Source organism: Leishmania panamensis (genome assembly GCF_000755165.1).
Source record: "Leishmania panamensis strain MHOM/PA/94/PSC-1 chromosome 31 sequence".
Classification (NCBI taxonomy): Eukaryota; Euglenozoa; class Kinetoplastea; order Trypanosomatida; family Trypanosomatidae; genus Leishmania; species Leishmania panamensis.
Genome location: NC_025878.1, coordinates 233,999 through 254,930, shown reverse-complemented (window position 1 = coordinate 254,930; position 20,932 = coordinate 233,999). Strand labels below are relative to the sequence as shown.

At 56.6% G+C, this 20,932-nt stretch overlaps 6 protein-coding genes across 6 annotated transcripts, besides 1 other annotated feature; all 6 read left to right on the top strand.

Moving 5' to 3' along the window:
• Positions 1–1,307: 1,307 nt before the first annotated feature.
• Positions 1,308–2,201, top strand: LPMP_310750 (hypothetical protein; the record flags this gene model as incomplete). Its single annotated transcript, XM_010703162.1, has 1 exon — positions 1,308–2,201. The coding sequence occupies one exon, from the start codon at positions 1,308–1,310 to the stop codon at positions 2,199–2,201; it is 894 nt and encodes a 297-aa protein (XP_010701464.1).
• A 3,081-nt stretch (positions 2,202–5,282) lies between these two features.
• On the top strand, positions 5,283–6,215 carry LPMP_310740 (hypothetical protein; the record flags this gene model as incomplete). Its single annotated transcript, XM_010703161.1, has 1 exon — positions 5,283–6,215. One exon carries the CDS (start codon positions 5,283–5,285, stop codon positions 6,213–6,215), a length of 933 nt encoding a protein of 310 aa, XP_010701463.1.
• Positions 6,216–7,353: 1,138 nt separating this feature from the next.
• LPMP_310730 (hypothetical protein) lies at positions 7,354–7,653 on the top strand (the record flags this gene model as incomplete). Its single annotated transcript, XM_010703160.1, has 1 exon — positions 7,354–7,653. One exon carries the CDS (start codon positions 7,354–7,356, stop codon positions 7,651–7,653), a length of 300 nt encoding a protein of 99 aa, XP_010701462.1.
• Positions 7,654–9,667: 2,014 nt separating this feature from the next.
• On the top strand, positions 9,668–12,598 carry LPMP_310720 (membrane transporter, putative; the record flags this gene model as incomplete). Its single annotated transcript, XM_010703159.1, has 1 exon — positions 9,668–12,598. One exon carries the CDS (start codon positions 9,668–9,670, stop codon positions 12,596–12,598), a length of 2,931 nt encoding a protein of 976 aa, XP_010701461.1.
• Positions 12,599–16,062: 3,464 nt separating this feature from the next.
• LPMP_310710 (hypothetical protein) lies at positions 16,063–16,830 on the top strand (the record flags this gene model as incomplete). Its single annotated transcript, XM_010703158.1, has 1 exon — positions 16,063–16,830. The coding sequence occupies one exon, from the start codon at positions 16,063–16,065 to the stop codon at positions 16,828–16,830; it is 768 nt and encodes a 255-aa protein (XP_010701460.1).
• Positions 16,831–17,230: 400 nt separating this feature from the next.
• LPMP_310700 (hypothetical protein) lies at positions 17,231–17,707 on the top strand (the record flags this gene model as incomplete). The annotated part of the gene is made up of 1 exon (XM_010703157.1): positions 17,231–17,707. The coding sequence occupies one exon, from the start codon at positions 17,231–17,233 to the stop codon at positions 17,705–17,707; it is 477 nt and encodes a 158-aa protein (XP_010701459.1).
• A 2,651-nt stretch (positions 17,708–20,358) lies between these two features.
• Positions 20,359–20,932: part of a repeat region that runs on past the window's edge.

Below are 20,932 nucleotides of genomic sequence, written 5' to 3'. Positions count from 1 at the left end.
GGATGGCTGCCCGCCTACGCGGCTGGTGTGAGCCGAAAAAGAAGGAAAAACCAGCGATCCGTGGCTCTCGCAGTCGTCTTTTATTTATTTTCAGCGCCTCCCCTCTCTTTTTGTAGTTTTCTTCTCACGAGACCACTGCGCCACAACCGCCGCGCAGGCAGCAGGACACAACCTTGCCTCTCTGCTCAGCCCACCGCAGCAACAAAGCCATCGTCCGCTTCCATTGGGATGTACTTCCACCGTAAGCGCTTTTCGCTGATGCAGCAGGGACGCTTTGGCCATGATGGGGTCTACAGAGTTGCTCGCGAGTACAAAGGGCTATGCTTCACTCTATCGGAGCCTCTTAGTCCAAGAGGATGGGAGTGAGAGGGCTCCCCGGGTCCACCCACCTCTTCTTTCTATTGCCAGCGGTCGTGTCTCTCTCTCTCCTCCGTGAGGAATGCGCTCTTGAAGTCTTCATGTGTTGTGCGCTGTCTCGTTTGTTTTCTCCTCTCCCCCTCGTGCTTGAGGGCTTTGCGTCTCTTTAGCTTTGTCTTGATGTTTGTTGTGCCTCATTCTACCGGACGTCGCACCCTTGCGTGCTCGTGTCTCTTCAGCTCCACCTCCTCCCCACACACTCTCTTTCCTCTCTGTCAGGTTCCTCAGCCTTCTCTTCTCGTCTTTCCTCTTTCATCGTGAAGTGGGTGCACATCCCCCTTTCGCTTGCGTTGTGTGTCTCCCCTGTCTCCCCTGTCTCCCCTGCGTTTTACGTGCAGGTGCGGGAGTACACCTGCGCTTTCGCGGGCGAAGCTCCTCCCATTTTGCCCACGCGCCGTACGTCACTTTCTAATTCAGCACTCAAGCTGGAGGGCTGCCACCGTGCGGGGGCTCATTCGTGCATGTCGGGGCAACAGCAAAGCAGCACAGCCCAATAGCAGGACTGCGTGCACATAAGGCCTGCAGAAGGGTGTATGGATGGAGCAGCCGTATTTACTCCCGCTTATTTCCTTTTCGGGGAGGCAGGGAGGGAGGGAGGGGAGGGAGGCGCCCCGGACACTCCATTGCCTCATAAGGCGCCCTATGAGCTACCATGCAGCGTCCCCGTTTGTATCCCCTCCCCTCTCTCCTCTCTCTCACTCTCACTCTCTGTGTGTTCACTGAACCGGTCAGCCACCCGCAACACACGTCTTTGTTCTCCTTCGGTTGCTCAATTGTGCATAACGCAGCCGCGCTTCCTTTCCCTTCTTCTGTGTACCCGCCGCACGCCCCGCCCTCCGCCATTTCTGCACATTCACACCCACGCGCTTGTATGATTAACTCTTGTCAACATGACCAAATCATATCTCAGCCAGGAGCAGCAGCTGCGCGCGGAGCAGGTGTTCATCACGCACAAGCACCTAAAAGAGCTCAACCTTGCCACTGAACAGGCGCTGGCATATCATGACAAGTACCTTGCCGCCATGGAGAAGGTGATGAGCTGCCTCTTGAACAATAGCGACACCATTGAGAGCGTGCGGACACATCTTGCTGAGGAGGCCCCGGTGAACACTCAGCCCACACTTCCAATGACTGGTCGCCTCGCCGCCGCGTACAGCAACTGGCGTGCCTCTCCTGAGCTGAAGATGATGCAGACGGAGTTGGAGTTTCTTAAGGAGGTCAGCGCTACTGGCCGTCATGCAGCCAAGAAGACGAAGAACGCAGTGCAAGTGCTGGAGCATATGGCAAAGAAGTGCTCCAAAGTGAACACGCCCGAGTTCGAAGCAAAGATCTGCAGCACCGCTGGCAAGGCCCAGGAGAAGTTGTTGCGTGAGCAACAAGTGAAGAATATGGAGATGGTGAAGGTCGAGAAGGCCATTTTAAATGATATGATCTCACTCGCGACGTCGTGGTCTACGAAGCTCATAACTCGCAGTGACGCACTCTACACCGCCTTTGCAGGTCTTGGTCATCGAACAGTGGCTTGTTTTTCAATCACTGCTCCGGCGGTGCCACACAGGGTTCCTCTTCCTCCAGCTGGATCTATGCCGCCGCCGTCATCCTCAGCCGCCTCGCTGGTGCTGCACAGAGGAAGTGCCGCAACCACCTATGGCACTCCTTTTGTCCAGCCTTCCGCCCTGAGTGCTCTCTACGCAGCAGTTCCCCTCGACTCGGCCGTTGAAGGGGCTACTGCAGGGGTCACGCTTGAGTTTCACCCGCGCGAAGGCGAACCCCCAACGATGTAGGGAAGTGAGGCGAAAAGCCATCAACGTGCGAAGGGAAAGCTGAACGAGCGAAGGGGGAAGCTGGCACGGCCTCACATGGGCGCCAACGTTCTCTCCTTTTTCTCCCTTTCTCTGTGGCGCGTTCAGGTGTGCTTCTCTCCTGCACTGTGCAATCGGCGCCATGCGGGGGGCCATCAAGTCGCCTTCGGTGTGTTTGCCGCTTTATCCTCCCGATGGCCCCCATCAAGGGCGGCGCAAGGGAGAAGGAAGAGGGGCGCTCTCCGATAGTCGCATGCTTGTCGTGCTGCCTGATTTTCTGTGACGTGCTATGAAACGTGATGCCAACTGCTGCTCGTTATGACTGCTGTTACCTACAGGTGTATGTCTCGAACAGACTGATGTGCTCGACTGTACAGCAGTGCGTGGGATTCCTTTCTCCAGCGTTGCGCGCAGCACGTGCTGGGTACTAATATATCCCCTTCTTGCGGCGCGCTTTCGCTTCTCTCCTCTGCCTTCTCCGTAGCACATATGCCTTTCTCTCTCATTCGTGTGTGAGCTGTGTATTTTGCTGGGCCTCTTCTCTGGTTTCTCATGTGCACACTTTGATGTGTGTGCGTGAGGGTGCCCAAGAGGCTTTGTCGCCTCCCTCCTCGCACGGTTCTCCTTCTCTTTACTACTACTCACTATTCCTTCCATACCGATCAGCAAATGTAGTCAAGCAAGGCAACGCATCGCTCTTATGTATTTAGCCGAGTGAAGGCTGCATGGGCTTCGTTTCCTTTTCTTTACCAACTCTGCACACTCTCACTGTTGCGACCAGCCCCAGAGGAACAGTGGCGCCTTATTTGGTGTACACCCGCAGAGGTGATGCTGTACGCCCTGCCTCGTCTACACGGCAGCACACAGGCGCTGCGGAAGAGTCATTAAAAACATGGATTTCATCCCTCCCTCCCTCCTCCTCTTCCTCCTCCTCCACCACCGCTCACGTGTCGTCTTCTCCCTCTTATTTTCTGAAGTCCTCAATCAACGCCAGAATGCGCTGCACCACGTCGCCGAGCCACCCGCTCTCGCCGAAGGTTTTGCCCCTGAGCGCGCTTTGTCCACATCTTACACAGCCTCCGCTTCAGTAGTACATCAAACGCTAGCCTCCTTCCAGTCGGTAAGGACTACCTCAGGTCAGAGCTGGTGAGGCTCACCGGTCAGCTTTCCTCTATTGACAAGTCACTTAATGCCCTCGACAACACGACCGCAGAGGCAACGTACGACGACAAGTATGTAATCTCCTTCAAGACGGGCATGCCTTGTCTTGCTGAATAACATCCACGCCCTGGATGAGACACGGAGGGTCTCCCCGGTACCGAACAGTGTCGTCGCGGATGCGCCAACGTTTTGACATGACTCGGACGGTGTCGAAAGTCTTTACAGCGTGGAAGGGCTACCTGTACAGCTACAGCACATTGAATAAGATACCACAAGCATTGCCAGCACGAGCGCCTTAGTGAAGGAAAGCGTTACGACCATAGAGAACCCCTCAGTGAGACTGAGATGGCAGTGAAGCGCCGGGGGAGGCTGACAGGGCCATCTCGGCAACGAAAGGTAGCCAACAGCACCTCAAAGCACTAACAACTTCGGTGAGAGGAAGAGGATCAATTCGCGGATAACACAAAGTGGACCATATGATAAGTGACAATGTGCGATTGCGGAGTACTTGATGAGCCAGAAAGCTCTCCGTGGTAGCACACAGTCTTGCGGACAACTTTGCGCGCCACGGTGTCTTCACGGTGAGCTGCTATGCGTTGCCGCGCCACAAGGTACCACGAGTGCCAGAACAGCAGCAGCAGTGCCAAGGCACTCAAAAACCGTATTGCAGTGGACTAGAGCATCCCTACTCCACCTACTAGAGCTGCCCAGCACATATATGGATCCAGCGGCAGTGGCCCCTCGCAGCGTCTGCGGAGTCCACTGCCGCAACATGACAGGCACGCTCCGCAGCGACCGGCCATCACTCCCTTTTGATGCCGCTCTCGTGCCCACGACCTTACAGATGGGCACGACAGCGGCACCTCAAAGGTGCCTAATCCTACTTGCGGCATTGGTGTTTTTAGCGCTGCAACGTGCGTGGGTGTGCCCCTTCTGTCTCATGCGCGTGATTTGAGGCCACTGTGCAGTATAGAACTGGAAGATGCGACTCTCATAGCCGCCTCTCTCATTATGGTTCGTATGGCAGGTGTCCCTTTTGCTGAGGCACTGGGTCTTTCCCTTCCCCCCCTCCTCGTTCAGCATGTGTGAGTGTACCTTCACGTACCTTGCTCTCCCGCCGTGAGCAGCGTCATGTGGCTTGTTTTGCACGTGTAGGAGCGTCCCCTGGTGATGTGTGGTTGTGGTTTGCTATGTCTTCGGTGCATGCGTTTGGGCATGCTTACCTCCTCTTCTAGTTGTTTCCCGCCTTTTTCCTTCGCTGTCCTGTTTCACGCGTGGGCATGCGCACGGCATGGACACCTTACCCACGTCTCGTTTGAATCAGCAGTAGACGTTTCTGCACGACCAGGACTTCGCACAGAGGGTTGACGACGGGCCTCGTGCGCCCTCGCAAAGGATGGAGCACTGGATTTGCTAGCTGCAACGCAGGGGGTCGACTGAAAGGGACTCGCATCTCTGCTCGCCTTGCCCAGTCTGCTTACCGCACCTTGTGTGGCTCTGCGCAGCACCGGGTCGAGGATGTCCCTCTGTGAGGCGCCAGTTTATGACATGCGTCTTGATGTAATACGCACACTACGCAGCCGCAGCAACTACTCTCTTTTCGACTCGCGCCACAAACTTACCCCCCCCCCTCCCCCCTCTAACCCCTTCTCTCTCCCTACCTTGGCCAGTGTATGCCTCTGACTCACCAAAGCTACGAGCCAGCCATACGACACAAGCAACAACGGTGAGCAGCACCCAACACAGTGGTGTGGGTACGTTGTCGATTACCGCTTAGCTCACCACTGTCTGATCGGTTACAAAGGAGGCGACGCTTTACCTCTTCGCCTCCCCTCCCCCCGTGACTACTTTGTGCGCCAGTTAAGCGCAAACGTTTGGAGAGGTGGCGCAAAACGACTGCAGATGGAGGAACGGCAGGCCTTCTTCGTAGAGAGTACGGATGGGCGCAAGTTTAAGATGGTCATCCGCGGCGATCTGGGCAAGCTCAGTGTAGCCAAGATTCGCCGCTACCTCAGGTCATACGGTGTGCCAGAGAACCAGCAGCTGCTTTCTGGCGACCGTGTGCTGGAGGATGACATGCTGGGGGAGGATTTCGGATTGGAGGACGAAGGCGTGCTACACCTATGGGAGCCATCGGTTTCCCGACGTCCAGAGACTGCCGCTATACAATCCGCCCCACCACCGCAGCAGCAACAGCAACGGCCGTACGCACCACAGGAGACATGGCGCGATGAGCCCGCCGCGCGCAGCACACAGGAGATGGAGCGTGAGATTGAGCGCTTGCAGCGACAGGTAGATGCAGCAGTGGCGCGCAACGCCGACCTCGAGAACCAACTTGCACAGCCCGCCAAGTCATCAGCAGACTACGCAGCTCACAGGGGAGCTAGTGGAGCGCGGGGAATGAGCAGGTCCATCGACGTGGACGGGCTGCAAGTGGCGAAGGAAAGTCTGAATATGCTATCACAGAAGCTTCAGGTCTCGCTATACTTTGACAAGAATCTCACATGCGTAGTAGGGACAGACGAGGACTTCTCCATCTTGCTCACCTACGACCCGGCAACCGAGCGGCTGTACATTTACTCGTCGCTCCTCACGGAACTTCCAGAGAACTTGCCCCTACGCATGAAACTATACGAGTTACTTCTCGAAGGGTCGCTGCTCGGTCGCGAAGTGTGCGGCGGTGGCATTGGCCTATCGACGCAGAACAGCGTTGTCGTGCTCACAACGTCTCTCCCGATGCGCCACTGCAGTGCAGCGGCGCTGTGTGAGACGCTGCCGCTCTTTGTGGAGACGCTCCTGCGCTGGAGAAGTCTCGTCGACGAGCTCCTGCGGTAGACAACTGGGCGAGCACGTGGCGAGATGGAGTGGGGCGCGAAGCAATAAGGAAAAGAGGCATGAGAGGATGGGCGGGCTTCGAGCAATCGAGAACGCTAGTCTACCAGTCTTCTCAGGGAGAAAGATGCCTCACGGATCTTGAATGCGTCTCAAAGCCCATAAAAGGGTGTGAGGGAAGGAAAGTTGGGGAGAGGGTCGGCGTGTGTATGCGTGTGTGTGTGTGTGTGGAGTTTGGGTACCTTTGACCTGCCTAGCGACGGTTTCCCATTGATCGCCACAGCTTCACCCATGTCTCTCTCTCTCTTTCTTGTGCTCAGTGCGGTTTTCCTATCGGTGTATGTGTGGCTCTTTTCTACTCCTCACTCTGTGCCTGGTATCACTTGTCTGGAGATCCAGCGCGTTACCCTTTTAGAGATCCTTTTCCTCTTCTTTCGCCCACTCCATCTTCTACCCGACAGATGCATGTTTTTCCTATGTTGAGAGTGAACGAACTCCTCGCTCGTTGTCGAAGGTGGCGGCAGGTACCCGACTCGTCCAGGGTGTTTGTGTGCGGCTATGCACCTTCCCCCTCCCTCCCATGTGCTGCTCTCTTCCACCGAAGGTGCTCCAACTCGTTGGTTTGTAGTTCTCTCACGCATCCTATGCCTACTCCCTTTCCCTTTTGCATATCACGGATTCCTTCGAATCCGCCTGCTTCATCCACCTCCGCTCTCTTTTCCACTCCCCTCCCCTCTCTCTCGCTTCCTACTTGCACCTCCCCGCCTCCCTGTGCGCCGTCGCAGGCGGTTCCCCCCCCCCCAATACGCCTACGAGGACACCACCACTGGGGTCTCCTCCTCTTCAGCCGACAAAACAAAAAAAAACGCTCGAATCAACGCTACTGTTCTACACAAACCGACAAAGCTGAACGAGCCTCGGCACGCACATCACGGTTGCCCCCTGGCGCACCGTCATATACTGAAACATAGAAACACACCTTTGCTCATAGCCCCTCTGCCTGCCCCCTCTCCCCCCCCTCCCCCCTCACACACGCGCCCTCATCTCTGGCCCCGTATTCTTTCCCTTCGTGCCATTTCCTTATCTCCCTCCCCCCATCCTTACTGGTCCTCCCCGCTCCCCCCCTTCTTTGCATTACACAATGAGCAATATTGCGTTTTATCTGCCTGCCGCGCTGCAGCTTGTCATGCCGACTGATGCAGCGGTATCGTGGTGCGTGCCGTCCGCCGACGTCCTCCGCGATGGCCAAGAGGCCCTCGGCACATTGAACACGGGGAGAAATGCGTCCCTCATCTTTCTCGGTCAGCCGCTAACGTTGGAGCAGACCCTTCTCGCGAACGAAGCCGACAGGGAGCCGGAAAGCGATGAGACAGACTTTCTTAACGCCGCTGGTGTGTACGTGATGCAGTGCGATTGCCGGAATCGAGACGTTGTCGCTTAGATCGCCGGCGGACGTGTGCAAGTCCCGCAGAAGTAAGAGGGAGTGGTGGTGCCGAAGAGAGACGTTGCAGCAGCGCGCTCGCATTCTTTTGGGGGTTTGCCTTGGCTTATAGTTTTCCATAGAGAGTGCATACATGCCATTCGTTCTCTCGCTGGTCCGTTCATGTCGCCTGCTTGCCTCTTTCGCTCTGTCTTCCTCCCTTCTCACCTAGTCGTGTTGTGTGTTGAAGCGCTCCTTTGCTCTGCGGGCCTCGATCATGTCTGGTGTACACCCACAGAAACAGCAGAGGGCATAGCGGGCACCTCACTCGTGGTTGTTCTTCGTCACTCAAGACGAAAAGGGAAAACAAGGGCTGCTAGAGGTGCCAACACAGTCATACGGGCGTATAAGTGAAGAAAGCGCTACTTTCACGCACAGGACGCTCTCACGAGAGCGAAGAAATCTCATGGGCGTCTCAATCGTGCTTTGGTCTCGTTGGCGAGAGGGAATGCGGAATGGGCGCGGAGAAGAGTAGCTCAGCAGCTGCATGAGCTCAAGCATACACTGTGCTTTTTTCTGATTATTGGTTGGTTGTTTAGTTTTGCACCTTCTCTTCCTCGCCTGCTGTTCTCCATTCCCTGAAGATATGAGAATGTGAAGCACGTTGGAGTAAAAAGTGCGCCCACGCACAAGCACCTGAGCTCGCCCCATCACACATGCATTTGCTTCATGACTGAGCTTCTCTTACCTCAGCCGTAGTGACTGTTTGTTCTCGGAGCAAGAGGGAGGTGTCCATATACCGCTAGGGGTTTATGACTCACCATCTAAATCGCCCCTCATCTGTGCCCTTCTCTGCGACCGTTTATTTTTTTTCGTGTACTTCTTGACTGTGTTATTCGTTTGGGTTTTGCTCGCTCCCTCTCGCCGTCGCTGCGGCTTTGTCTCGGAGGTGCTCCGTGTTTGCCTCGTCTCTCCCTCCTCTCCTCTCCTCCCTTCCCACTCCTGCCGCCGTGCCACGGAGCGCATGCGCACATGCGGATTCGGTGACACGTCCACAAAGGGAGGGGGGTGGGCGGGGGAAAAACGAGGCAAAGGGCTCCATCTCTGTAGGCACATATATATCGACACACACATATATATTCGCTTTACTTTGCCTGCTCTCTTCAATGGCCTCCAAACACGCACGCATTAACTCGAGGATGCGTGAGTGGGTGTGTGCACATTCCGGTGCACATCCACCTCGCCGAAACAGAAGTGGAGCGGGAGGGACTCCTCTAAACAGGGGGTAATTTGAACGCGCTTAATGGCGCACTACTGCGTTCACAGGGCCTTAGTCAGATATGTCCGCACCGATGAGGTCAGTGGACAACATTATGTGGGATAAGTAGACTCTCCTTCCCTATCTGCAACAAATCGATTGAGGCGGAACCACGTGCGTTCTCCAGGTTTGTTTTTTCACTTGAGTGATACCAAATAAGAGCAGAACATGCACATGGCGCAATGAAGTGATCTCAGCCCACCCCTTTCGTTGGCAGGACAGCTCGCGAGCTGCACTGCTACACGGAAGGGGTGGGCAAGTGCCACGCGTGGGGGTGCCCGCGGGCACGATAACGCACACAGCAAAAAAAAAACGAGCATAAAATAGGCAACCTCTACGCCGAGCTGCTTTATCACCTCTTCTCTCTTGCAGGTATGCCCTCCCTCACCTCATTCTATGCACCATCGTGTTGCACACGTTCGCTGCTCTGTGCCGCCTCCCCGCGTGCGCTCATCGTCATCGACGTCTCTCCTCGACCGCCTTTTTTCCTCCCGACACGTCTTCTCAGTGTTTCTGCTAATATACCGGAAGATCAGCCATTCGTGCGCACGAAGCAGTTCAACGATTCTTTCACGATCATCCGCAAAATACACAACAAGAGTGGACCTTCACTGTCGCCTCACTTTCGCTGAGTGGCCAACCATTGTGCTCCCCCAGAGCTCACTCAGAGTCTGCCAACTTGTTTAACGTGTCTTTACGCCGCCACACCATCTTGTCATGATTCACGCGGACTCTCTGGCGCACCCCAACGCGGCGGGGGACGTCGCACTGACATCTCCACGTGCGGAAGCCAGACGCTCTCTCCGCGTGTCTTTTGCCGCACAAAAACTGAATAACAGCAGAAAAACGAGGGCCAACCGCACGGCATCGCAGCAGTATGAGTTGTCCTTCATTTCATCTGATCTACACCACGGTGAGCCTCTCCAGCGACTCACCATGCCCCGCTCCCCCCTTTATCCGGCAAGCATCATTCCTTTGGCCGACCGCAAGAGAGAGACGCCAGGAAGCGAGGACAGTTCATCTGATACTGAAAAGGATCCCATCACTGCTGATATCCCAGACATCCACGGAAACACCAGCACAACGGATGACAACTTCCGGAAGAAAACGACACAAGACGCCGCCAGTGGGGCCCTTCTCATCTACCCCAAGAAGATCGACAACCTACGGCGCTTCCGCATCCTCTTCGCCGGTGTGATTCTCTCGATCAGCGGCTCCACGCAGGGGATCCACTCCGTCTTTGGGGTACTGCACCTTCAGCAGGCGTACCAGTTCAACGCACGATCCATGGCCATTGTCTACCTCAGCGGCGTCTCCGTCGGCCTGTTCACCCTGCCGTTCGGCGCGCTGTACGACTGGTTCGGGCCGCGCGTGGTGGTGGCGCTCGGCAGCGTCATTGCGGCGCTTGGCCACCTGCTCTTTGTCCTCACCTTTGGCGGTCACATACCGCCCACGGTGTTGAACTGCGCCGTGTTCTACGCCATGATGTGCTGGGGCTGCTACGCGCTGAACGTGGCCGTGCTGCCCGCGGTGCTGACGCACATGCCGCGCGACCGCGGCCAGCCGACGGGGCTGCTGCAGACGTTCACCGGGCTTGGCGCGTCTGTCTTTGCGTGCCTGTTCCGCGGCTTCTTCAAGGACGACTTCGCGCACCTCATGTGGTTCATGTTCGCGGTGACACTTGCCGCCGGTGCTGGTGGTGTGTGGTACTTGGAGGACGCGCCCTATGTCATAAATCGGTGGCAGCAGCGCCGCATCACGCCGTGCGAGCAGCTGCGCGCTCATCTGATCCGAAATCGCTACATGTCGCAGCTTGTGCCGAAGCGGCGCTACATCATCATGGCGATCATCCTCGTGCTGCTCAACCTCTACCTGACCATCCAGGCCGTGTGCGTGGCATACCTCGCCGCCGACATCACGCCAGGCAAGTTGCGCGGCATCGCAATCGGTGCGGTAGTGATTGTACTGCTGATCCTTGTGCTTGTGTTGCCGCTGGACAGCATTGATGGGCTGTCGGAGCAAGACAAACAGGTGATTGCGGAGGCGAAGGCGAAGGAGGAGGAGCTGCTCATGATGCAAGAGGAGCGCTATCGGGGGCGTCACCTTCAAGCACACGAAGCTCAGTGCGACAGTAATGCGACGCCAACAAAAGGGTCTGAACAACCGTCTCACTGCCCTGACGAGGTGGGACAGGAGGGCCTTTCATCGGATCGAGAGCCGTTCGTAGATGGGGATCTTCCTGATAGTCCAGAGCGTTCTATAGCTGCACCTGCACACGGTGTCCAGAGACATGCACAACCATCGCTGCGCTTAGACGGTGAGTGTGACGCGGATGCAAATGTGGAGAAGAGCGCTCTGATCGAGGTTATGGTGCCTGCGGAACCCGTTAGCGCGCACTCACCTAAAGCACCTCATCAGCGAAGTGAGCCCTTGCGGGAATCTCTCGGGCTTCCTCTGCACAAGCTCACGGGGACGGAGCGGCCGCTCGTCACAGTGTACATGCCCGACAGAACGAACGACTTGGGTGAAGAACCGCCACACTCGCACTGCAGCAGCCCCCTGTTCGAGGCACAACAGCAGCCTTTGAGGCGCTCTACTGGCGCTACACACGACGACGGCCACCACCACTCTGAGCCGCCGCAGAGCCACCCGGAGGACTCTTTCCTCACTGTACATCTCGGAGGTGACTACAACAGTCTGCATGCCTCACTTAGCTGCACTCCTAGCGCTGACTCCGACCCTGAGCACGTTGAACTGCGATGCACGGCTCCGTCCACGTACAGTAACCCGCGTGTGGAGACGATCATGCTCTGCGGCGAAGTCTACGTCGTGCCGGTGTACCAGACCACCTTCCTGGAAAGCCTCACCTATCTTGATCTCTGGCTCATGTTCTACACCACGCTCTGCGTCTGGGGCATAGGCCTCGTCATGACCGGCAACTGGAATATTCAGATCATGGTGAAGGCACGCTACGGCGCCGTGGAGCCGAAGCACTACATTCTCTTCGCCGCCATGTCTGGCGTATCCGTCGCTGGCGGCCGCGTATTCCTCGGCATCTACGAGCGCGCGCTGCAGGTGCTGCGTGCGCGCGCTGGCACCGTGGTTGTCCCCACGCTCATCTACCCCGTCGCCTCCGTCGGTCTGTTCCTTGGCGTGCTCTTCTGGATTGCGCTTCCCGATGGGAAGGTGCTCATTCTCCCCTACATCCTCAGTGGGTTTTTCTACGGCGTGAGCACGAGCGCTACCTTCTACGTGATAGGCACCATCTTCGACCGAGACATGGGTATGCACTACGGCTTCTGCTATCTTGGCGGCTCTCTCGGGTTCGTGCTGTGCTACTGGTGTGCGTGGTACCTCACGTACGAACGCGAGGCATCGCCATCAACGTTGGGCTACTGCGTTGGTGCGCGGCGCTGCATGAACCGCGCCGTTGGCATCTACCTCGCCCTCGCCTTCTCCTCCATCGCCTCTTCCTACCTTGTGCATCGTCGCTATTCGAAGCTGGTGCGCGGGAAGCTGGCGCAACGCCGCGTCATTGTTCCGCGTATCAAGCGCGCACTAGTGGCGTCAGGGTTCTGTGAAAGCAGCGATGGGGTGAAGAAGAGTCATAGCAACGGTATGGATGGAGCTTTCGGGGCGAATAAGTAGGGTGTGCCGGTACGTGAGTACTCGCAATGTGCAAGAGATGGACGCTAGTGGGGGACGAGCCGGCCCACTAGGGCCAGAAGGCAGTAAATCTGGGTCGCAAAGGGGAGGGCCGCTGCGTTCGATCGTCGTTGGAACGGTTTGGTTTGTGCTCGTCATGAGGACACTCGTGTTGCATTTAAACTTCTTCCTCAGTAACACCTTTTTCTCCTAATTGTCCTTTCCATTATGTTTTCTGCCTTTCGCTTCGACGCGTAGGTGTTCGAACCACGAGGCTGAGGGGTAAAGGTCAGTGGTGCGCAGCCACGGGTGTTGGAGTCCAGACGCAACTCCCTTGTTTGAGCGGTGTCCTCCTTGACCGTGACACGTGTGCTTCTCTGCTCCTGTTGCGCGTCGGCTTGCTGTTCTCCCGTGTTGTCATCACTCAAACCTTTGCGGCAGCCGCCCCCCCCGCTCACTTTTCTGTGACTCATTTGTTCGCGAAGTGACGACGCATGTCATAACCGAAGGACCAAATGATGCCGCACATTTGTATTTGCGTCGACGCATCGGCGCTCCCTCGGCTGCTGCGCACCCTCGCGTTGTTTTGCTGGGTGGCTCTTCTTCTCCTAATGACTGACGTGAATTCTCTCTTTTCTTTTCTGCTAGAGTAATCGTTTATTAAGAGAAGTCGGTGGACGCAAGGAGAGAGCGCGACTCGCGATTCATATGAATCGCCTGACGCATGCACCATTCGTAGATCACGATGACTCGGTTTCCCCTTGTCCTCCATGTGCTCCCTATGTGAAGCATCCCTTTTTCCCCTTTAATTGTTGCCGCAAGCAGCTCATGCAAGATGGCTACGCCTCTACTGAGCTGCTTTTCTCAGCAGTGCAGTATTACACACTGCGTGGGCTCCTTTTCTTTTCTTTTCTTTTTTTTTTTCGGGTGCTTGGGTGTTCATAAAGCTTCTCTGTGTGGTATAAGCCCAGGGGCGTGTGTCTTTCATTATATGGCTGAGAGAGGCGGCTGGGCATTGTTTTCTCTCTGATAGTGATGGTGGTGGTGGCGCTTTCCTCACCTCTTTCGTTGAGCTCGATGCCTTGCAGTGCTTTCTGTGTTTTTTGGGGGAGATCTGTGAGTGCAACTGTGCACAGGGCACGTGCATCTTCAAGCGGTGAGGAACAAATAATTTTGCACTGCTCTTCTCTATCCCCCCACCCACCCCCCCTCTCTCTCTCTCTCGGCGCACGTTGTTTCACTCTTCTTCTGCGTTACTGTCAGAGCACTGGTGAACGCGCGCAGGTGGTGGAAAAAAGGGGTACACAATCAACGCTATGCGTCACCCATGAAGTGGAGCCCAGCAAGCAGCGGTGCGCTTACTTCAATGCGGTGTGGACACATTCACCGAGAAAAAAGGGAGCCGCAGCGGAGAACACCGCGCGTGTGCACGAGTTCGCAGGTGTCAATGTATGAAGGACGCTGTTTTCTGCCTTATGTCACGGAAGACACTCAGCCTTTCTCTCAACAGCACTGCCACAGTAGAAGGGAGTCACACGTGCCTGACAGGCCGCTTTAACGGCGGTAATGACGTCCTCTGCGGCTCTGGCGGGTTGTTGGGTGCGCCCTTTTCCTCCTCGTTTGTTTCCTTGCTAAGGCCCTTACTCGGGACATGGACCACTGGGGTGACTAGACAGGGGGCAAATTCGCAACACGGCGGTGTTGACCTCCCTTGAAGTCGGAAGACAAGCCTGCATCAAGAGGTCCTGCCTTCTGATGAATTCAATGCGCGTTTTTCTCACTGCAAAATGAACGCGTGGCATGTCTTCTTTTTTGCCTCCATTTGATGCCAAATTAACCCTACCGCTTTCCTCATGTTTTTCTTCCCTCCCCTTATCAATTTCAGCTGCATCTGGCTTATCACTCCCCCTTCCCTCCTCTCTCCCCTACCACAACATTGAATCCACCACCATCTGGGTCAGGTGAAGCGACTCCTCAGGGACACAGGTGGCGTCGTGGGCCGTCATTCTATCGAAAATGAAAGCGGCCTTTCGGTGCAGGTCTTTTCGGGGGAGAGGGCGGCGAGAACGTTGGCGCCATTGGTGGGACTTGGGGCCGCATCTTCGTTTCTTCTTCACCCTTCTTTTCTCTCTTTTTCAGCTCCCTCCCTTCCCTCGTTCATTTTCGTTATTTATTTGTTTTTTTTTCCCGTCAACTTTGCTGCCCTCCCCCCTCCCTTTCTCCCCTTCAGCGTTCTCGTAGCGTGCGCAGCTGCTCTACGTGTGGGTGTGGGTGTGCGTGTTGCTCTCTATGCACTTACACATGTTCTCTTTCTCTGTTCCGATGCACGTTGTGCTGCACCTCCGCTGCCGGCACATCTGCTTGTTTTTTTCCCTTTGGGGTGGATTCTCCTCCACGTTTGTTTGAGGGAGAGCATTCGCGGCGCTGCCGTGCCCCGTGAGGGGGATGCTCAAGCCAGTAGGTCTCGCTGTGTGAGCGTCGGCGCCTCGCTTCCTCAGTGAAGGGATACTAGTGCCCCAACACCGCGAAGAGGTGGCCTACATCATTTGGGGCGGCATCTCTCTCTCTCGTTCATTTTTTTGCCTTTCGCTGTTTGTTTTCCGTAATCCGAAGAGGAATGAGGTGACGTGGACGACGAGAAAGGCATCGCCGGAAAAGAGGCCTTTCATCGGGCGATAACGGCGCTTCCTCTGTGCGTCCTTATTGGAGACTGCAGTTTCTGCGCGTGTCAGCTGCACCATCACCGAGGGAGAGAAGAAGAGAGGGACTTGTGGAGCCGTATAGCGCTTCTCAAACCAACAAGATGGATTCTGTGCTTATCGCGCATGGTGTCTGGCATTCCTTACCCTTTCCAGCCTCTCCCTGTGACTTTTCCTCATTGGTGGTCATCGCCTGGCGCTGCAATCCCTCGCGCTCTTCACAATTCTTCCAAAATCCTCTTTTGTGGAGCAAACCGGTGTTCTGCCTATGCCACTGACTCCGCGCCACCTAGCCTTCTTCCTGCTTCACCATCTCGCGCTGCCAGACTGACAGCTCTAACACAAGACCCCCTACCGCAACGAAGCACATCTGCCATGTTGGGATAATCAGTTTACTCACTGCGTCATGAGCGCGGCTCTCACTTCTGCGTTTTGCATACGCCATCGCACTAGGCCCCCCTGAGCAGGTCGGATGCACACACGGCCGAGCCCCCAGCGGATGCATGGGACTCACTCACCCATATGTCTTTCCATCGAAACGAAAATTGACCTCGAATCCCCCGCTCTGGAGACCCTTTAGCCTCTTCCCAGGCCCCACTCCTTAGCATGTCACTTTGACACCGCTGTCTCTAGCCAGAATTAGCCCACTGAAGGGTCGTCAGGAGTCACCTCAGGAGGGGGGAGGGGGGCGAATATTCAGCAGTTGGCCGCTCCAGAAGCCGTTAACCACCGTACGGAAAAGATGGCAACTCTGTCAAGGGCGATCTGATGCTTCACTCAGTGACAATCGACAACCTACGGCGCTTCCGCATCCTCTTCGCCGGTGTGATTCTCTTGGTCAGCGGCTCCACGCAGGGGATCCACTCCGTCTTTGGGGTACTGCACCTTCAGCAGGCGTACCAGTTCAACGCACGATCCATGGCCATTGTCTACCTCAGCGGCGTCTCCGTCGGCCTGTTCACCCTGCCGTTCGGCGCGCTGTACGACTGGTTCGGGCCGCGCGTGGTGGTGGCGCTCGGCAGCGTCATTGCGGCGCTTGGCCACCTGCTCTTTGTCCTCACCTTTGGCGGTCACATACCGCCCACGGTGTTGAACTGCGCCGTGTTCTACGCCATGATGTGCTGGGGCTGCTACGCGCTGAACGTGGCCGTGCTGCCCGCGGTGCTGACGCACATGCCGCGCGACCGCGGCCAGCCGACGGGGCTGCTGCAGACGTTCACCGGGCTTGGCGCGTCTGTCTTTGCGTGCCTGTTCCGCGGCTTCTTCAAGGACGACTTCGCGCACCTCATGTGGTTCATGTTCGCGGTGACACTTGCCGCCGGTGCTGGTGGAGTAACCGAAAGGGAGGAATTGTGTACGCCCTTTCCCTCCTGCCCGCTTGAATCTTTGAACATGACGCACTGTACGGCACTCTGCACCGTTGCCCCTTCATGCCTGTTTTGCTTCCTACTTACCCCTTCATTTCCATTCTCTCGCATTCTCACCTCTCCTGCTTTACCCCTTTGCTTTGAGTGGCATTTCCTGGCTCTGGCGTAATCGAAACTGTGACTGGCGTAGTGTAGGACACCTTTCGTATGGAGCGCCTGAGAGTCATTTTAAGCGACGAACTTAGAAGAGCAGCTGTCACTTGGAAAGGGCCGGAGTGTTGTGCTACCGCGTCAGCTTCTCTGCACTTCACACAAGGTGTAGCGCGATCGGGCATCGTGTTTGCTTGTATTATTCCGTTCACTTTGTCTTCGCCGGCTTCCTCGCACGGAGGCCCACGTACACGTACACCCCACCGCGTCATTTTTGTCTTTTGCATGCCTCTTGAGTAAGCGCTCCTTGATAGCCAAGCGATAACGCCTACACGCGCGTGTGGGTCGCACCCAACACACCGGCGCAGATTTCGTCTCTGGTTTTCTCCTTTATCTCCTGTTGTCGCTTTGAAGACACAATGGAGAGTGGTGCGTCGAAATTGTACTCACACAGCGGCATGACGGTGACGTTACATGAGGGGCCTGCGCTGGAGGTAGTTTCGCGCACCTCTGAGCCTTCCTATCCTACCTACAATGACAGCTTCAACGCGTGGAAGGTGGTGCCGCATCTGAATCTCTACGGCGGCTTTGATGCCAGCCTTACAAGCGCCACCACACCCGATGGCGAAGCTTCCCTCTTTGCACCAGTGAAGCCTCAGCAGCGGAGACAACAACGATCGTACCGACTGGTTACTCCTCCTTCATGCAATGAGGAGACGCTGAGCGACACCGACACAGAGGTACACTGGCATCGACCACCACTACAGTCAGTGCTCACTCCACCCGCCGTCTCGAAGATAGAGCCGACGACACCCGAGACGAAGGCCACACACAGCAGCAACGGCGGCAGCGCAGACGTCGAGGAGAAGAACAAAAAAGAGGAATACAGGGATTAACTGAATGCGTTGTCGACTCCTGGCGGGGCATGCCCTACCAGTCTGTTCCCTACTGCCTTCCAGCTCCCGGCATAGCCCTCCATCCTCGCAAAGTGTGACCACAAACGCTAATGCCAGCAAGAGAAAGGCGCTACGGTGAGGCAGTAGCTACTTGGCTTGTGCTCTGCGAATGTAGCGCCAAGAGGCATCGAGTGACTTGGGGTACTTACTCGCGTGGCCATGCCGATCTTTCTATTTCGCTTCTTCGACCCTTTCCCCCTTCAGCTGTGTATTTTGTGCCTGCCCTTCGGTCTCTCACGACTCCCTGCTGCACTGTGCGTGTCCTATCCAGTCAAGTGCACAGCCGGATGCGCTTATCCCTAAACGCGCGCAGTGAGAGGATCCCTGAAGTGCTGCGCAGCGCGTTAACTCTGTTGAGCCTTGTCCTCGAGTTCTCCTCTCTTGTTTCCCTCCCAAGCGCCTCTTTTCTCTGTTTCTTCTTTTCTTATTCCCCCCCCCCTCTCGCATATGCAGGCGTGCGTCATGGGTCGGGCCAGCGCACGGCATTGTGCCGTGCGTTTCTGCAAGGAAGGGATACGCTGTCGTGTTTTCGTGAGTTAGCCAGAGCCGTGAACTTCCTGATGGTGGTGAGGAGGAGGAGTAATGGAGGAGGAAAATGGGGATCTGGGATAGCCGCTAAGAGGCCTATTATCGGAGTCCGCCACACCTCGCACTCGCCTTTAACACCGACACACACGCACACGCATATTCTCTCCTTTTATCTGGTCGGTGGATGCAAGACTCGTCCTCCTATGCACTCTGGCCTCTTTTGGACCCCACACCCATCGCCCCCGCATTTGCCTCGTGTGTTGGAGCCGTAACCTCCCGCAACTGCGTTGTGAGTAGAATTTCCCATCCAAATACAAAAAAGGGGGGCAGCCGTCGGATCAGCTCCTGGGGCATTCCATAATGTATATAAAGTGACCCCGACCCACCCCCTCCCCTGAGGACCAGGTGCAGTCCTCAAAATATTTCCTCTGCACCCCCCTCCCCCCATCAGTGCGAGGAGATGTTTGCCTGCGTGTGTGTGTGGGGGGGGGGGGAGTGGGGGATGCCCACCCTCTGGCGCGCCTCTTACCACTTTTTCTTTCCTTCCCCGTTTTCGCGTAGAAACAGCAGCCCAAATATTTCTGTTTTATTTTTTCCTCTTGTGGGTGCCGCCTTCCTCGTATTTTCGCCGTTGCCATCGTCGAGTTGTGATGCCGCGTCTTTGTCTCCCCCCTGCGACTTCTGCGTGAGTGTCGAGCACGGCGCATACCTACGTGGGGCTCGGTGTGTGTGTGTGTGTGCGTAGCTGTTTCTTCACTTGCCACTCGCACGGTATCTTGCGTCAGCGGCTGTGGTAGCAACCTTCGATATACCCTCGCTATCCCCTTACAAAGTGGCGAGGCACGCACATTCAAGGGAAAACCACTGTTTGTACGGGCTGTCTCCCCCCTTCACTCACTCACTCACCCACACACCCCTTATTCCTCTCATTCTTCCCTTTTTCACCTCTCTAGCGGTGCCACGCGTTTTTCAGTTTCCTTCAGTGGTCGGAAAGATGCCTCTTCCTTCGATTTTATGTATGCAGTGTGGGCGTTCGTCCTAGTCTCATGCAATCACTGTTCTATGTTAGCCAGCTCAAGTCTATGAGCAGTCACTTGGCTCGTTCGTTTCTTTTCCTTAACGTCATCCGCACTGCTTCCATCTGGCCGGCCTTGTGTATCCGCATTCTTTCGGAGCTGAAGCGCTATGAAGGCAGCCGCCTCCTCCGCCTATTCTCTCCGCATTCCCCTCTCTTCTCTCTGCTGGACGGACTCGTTGGTTTCTTGTTGCTGTCACTGTCGCGTTTCTCTACCTCTCTGCCAACACCTGACAGCGACCCCTATGGAAGAGCCTCTGCAGCGCTGTTGTGCGTGCCGCATGAAGCGGCGGGAAGGACGGGCCACATGTACAATATTAGCGTCCTTAAGTGCACCGCCATCAATGGCGCAGCACTGAGGAGTTTTTGTTGGCATAGAAGAAGAAGGGGCGCGAACGATCTCGACGACTTGAACCCCCCTCCCCCGCGTCAGGCTTGACGGGGCCTCTTTTGGCGCCTCATCGCTTTCTTCTTTCCCTTTTGGATTTTTGCTCATCTCCGCCATTTTTTTCTTCCCCCTTTTTTTTTTTTGCGATGATCTTCAGCGTTCTGCTCTTCCCCCCTCTGCAGGCGCTGCTCAACACCACCATCGATGTGCGGATCGGTGCTCGCGTGTGGACCCATTGGCCTCGGTCCACCTCTCAACGGCGCCGCCTCTGCGAAACAAACGCCTACGAAAAGCACCGGCTGTCTCCCTGTAGTACATTTGTCTTGAGTCCTCATATAACACAGCAAGCGGGTGCTGGCTGGCGATTACCGAAAGTCGCCCGCAACACACAGTCTCTTTTGCTTCGTCTGTTTGTTCCCTCTTAAACTTTCGTTCTGTGCTCCCCCTTATCTCCCCCGTAATGACGGCGGCCGCCTTCTTTCTGGCGCGGCTGCGGGCTGTTTGGGTGAGATGGGCTGGCACTGCACCGGTGCGCGTCGCGGTCATGCCGACGCTCGCAGGCGCCCACTACGCATCGCGCCGACGCACGGCGGGGCCCCACCTGACACGTGCCCCACGCTACTGGAATGCGAGTACTGCGTGCGCGCTGCCGGCGATGGCTGGTGTGGTGCACCACATTCAGGCAGGGGGCATCGAGGAGCCAGGGGAGCGCGAGTGGTTGGCGCGAAGGGCTCGAGGACATGCACGTGGGTCGGCGCCACCGTGGATGTGTGCAGGGCACGCGGCACCTCCCCCGCCAGCCCACCGGCCCGACGGGGCGCCGATGCCGGATGCACGACGAGCACTGCGCGGACCGCTCCATCGCGTCGTCCAGACTCCCGTGTGACGGTCCCCCATGCCACATTGCGAGGTGCCGTGGCCTGCAGCGACTGGGGGCGGTGCATGACGCGCCGGCGGGGGTGCGGGGTGTCGGAGGCCCTAGCACGGTCCGCTGGACGCAATCCGCGCGAGCCAGGGCATCCAGCACACCTGCGTCGTTTTGGCAGCTGTTGTGCAGCGGGCGTGTGTGTGGGAAGGTCAGGGGGCGCCCGGCAGACGCGTGTCCCGGCTGGACGGCCGATGGCATGGTCCCGACTGCCCGGGCGGAGCCGCATGCGCGTGTGGGCTGGTGGGC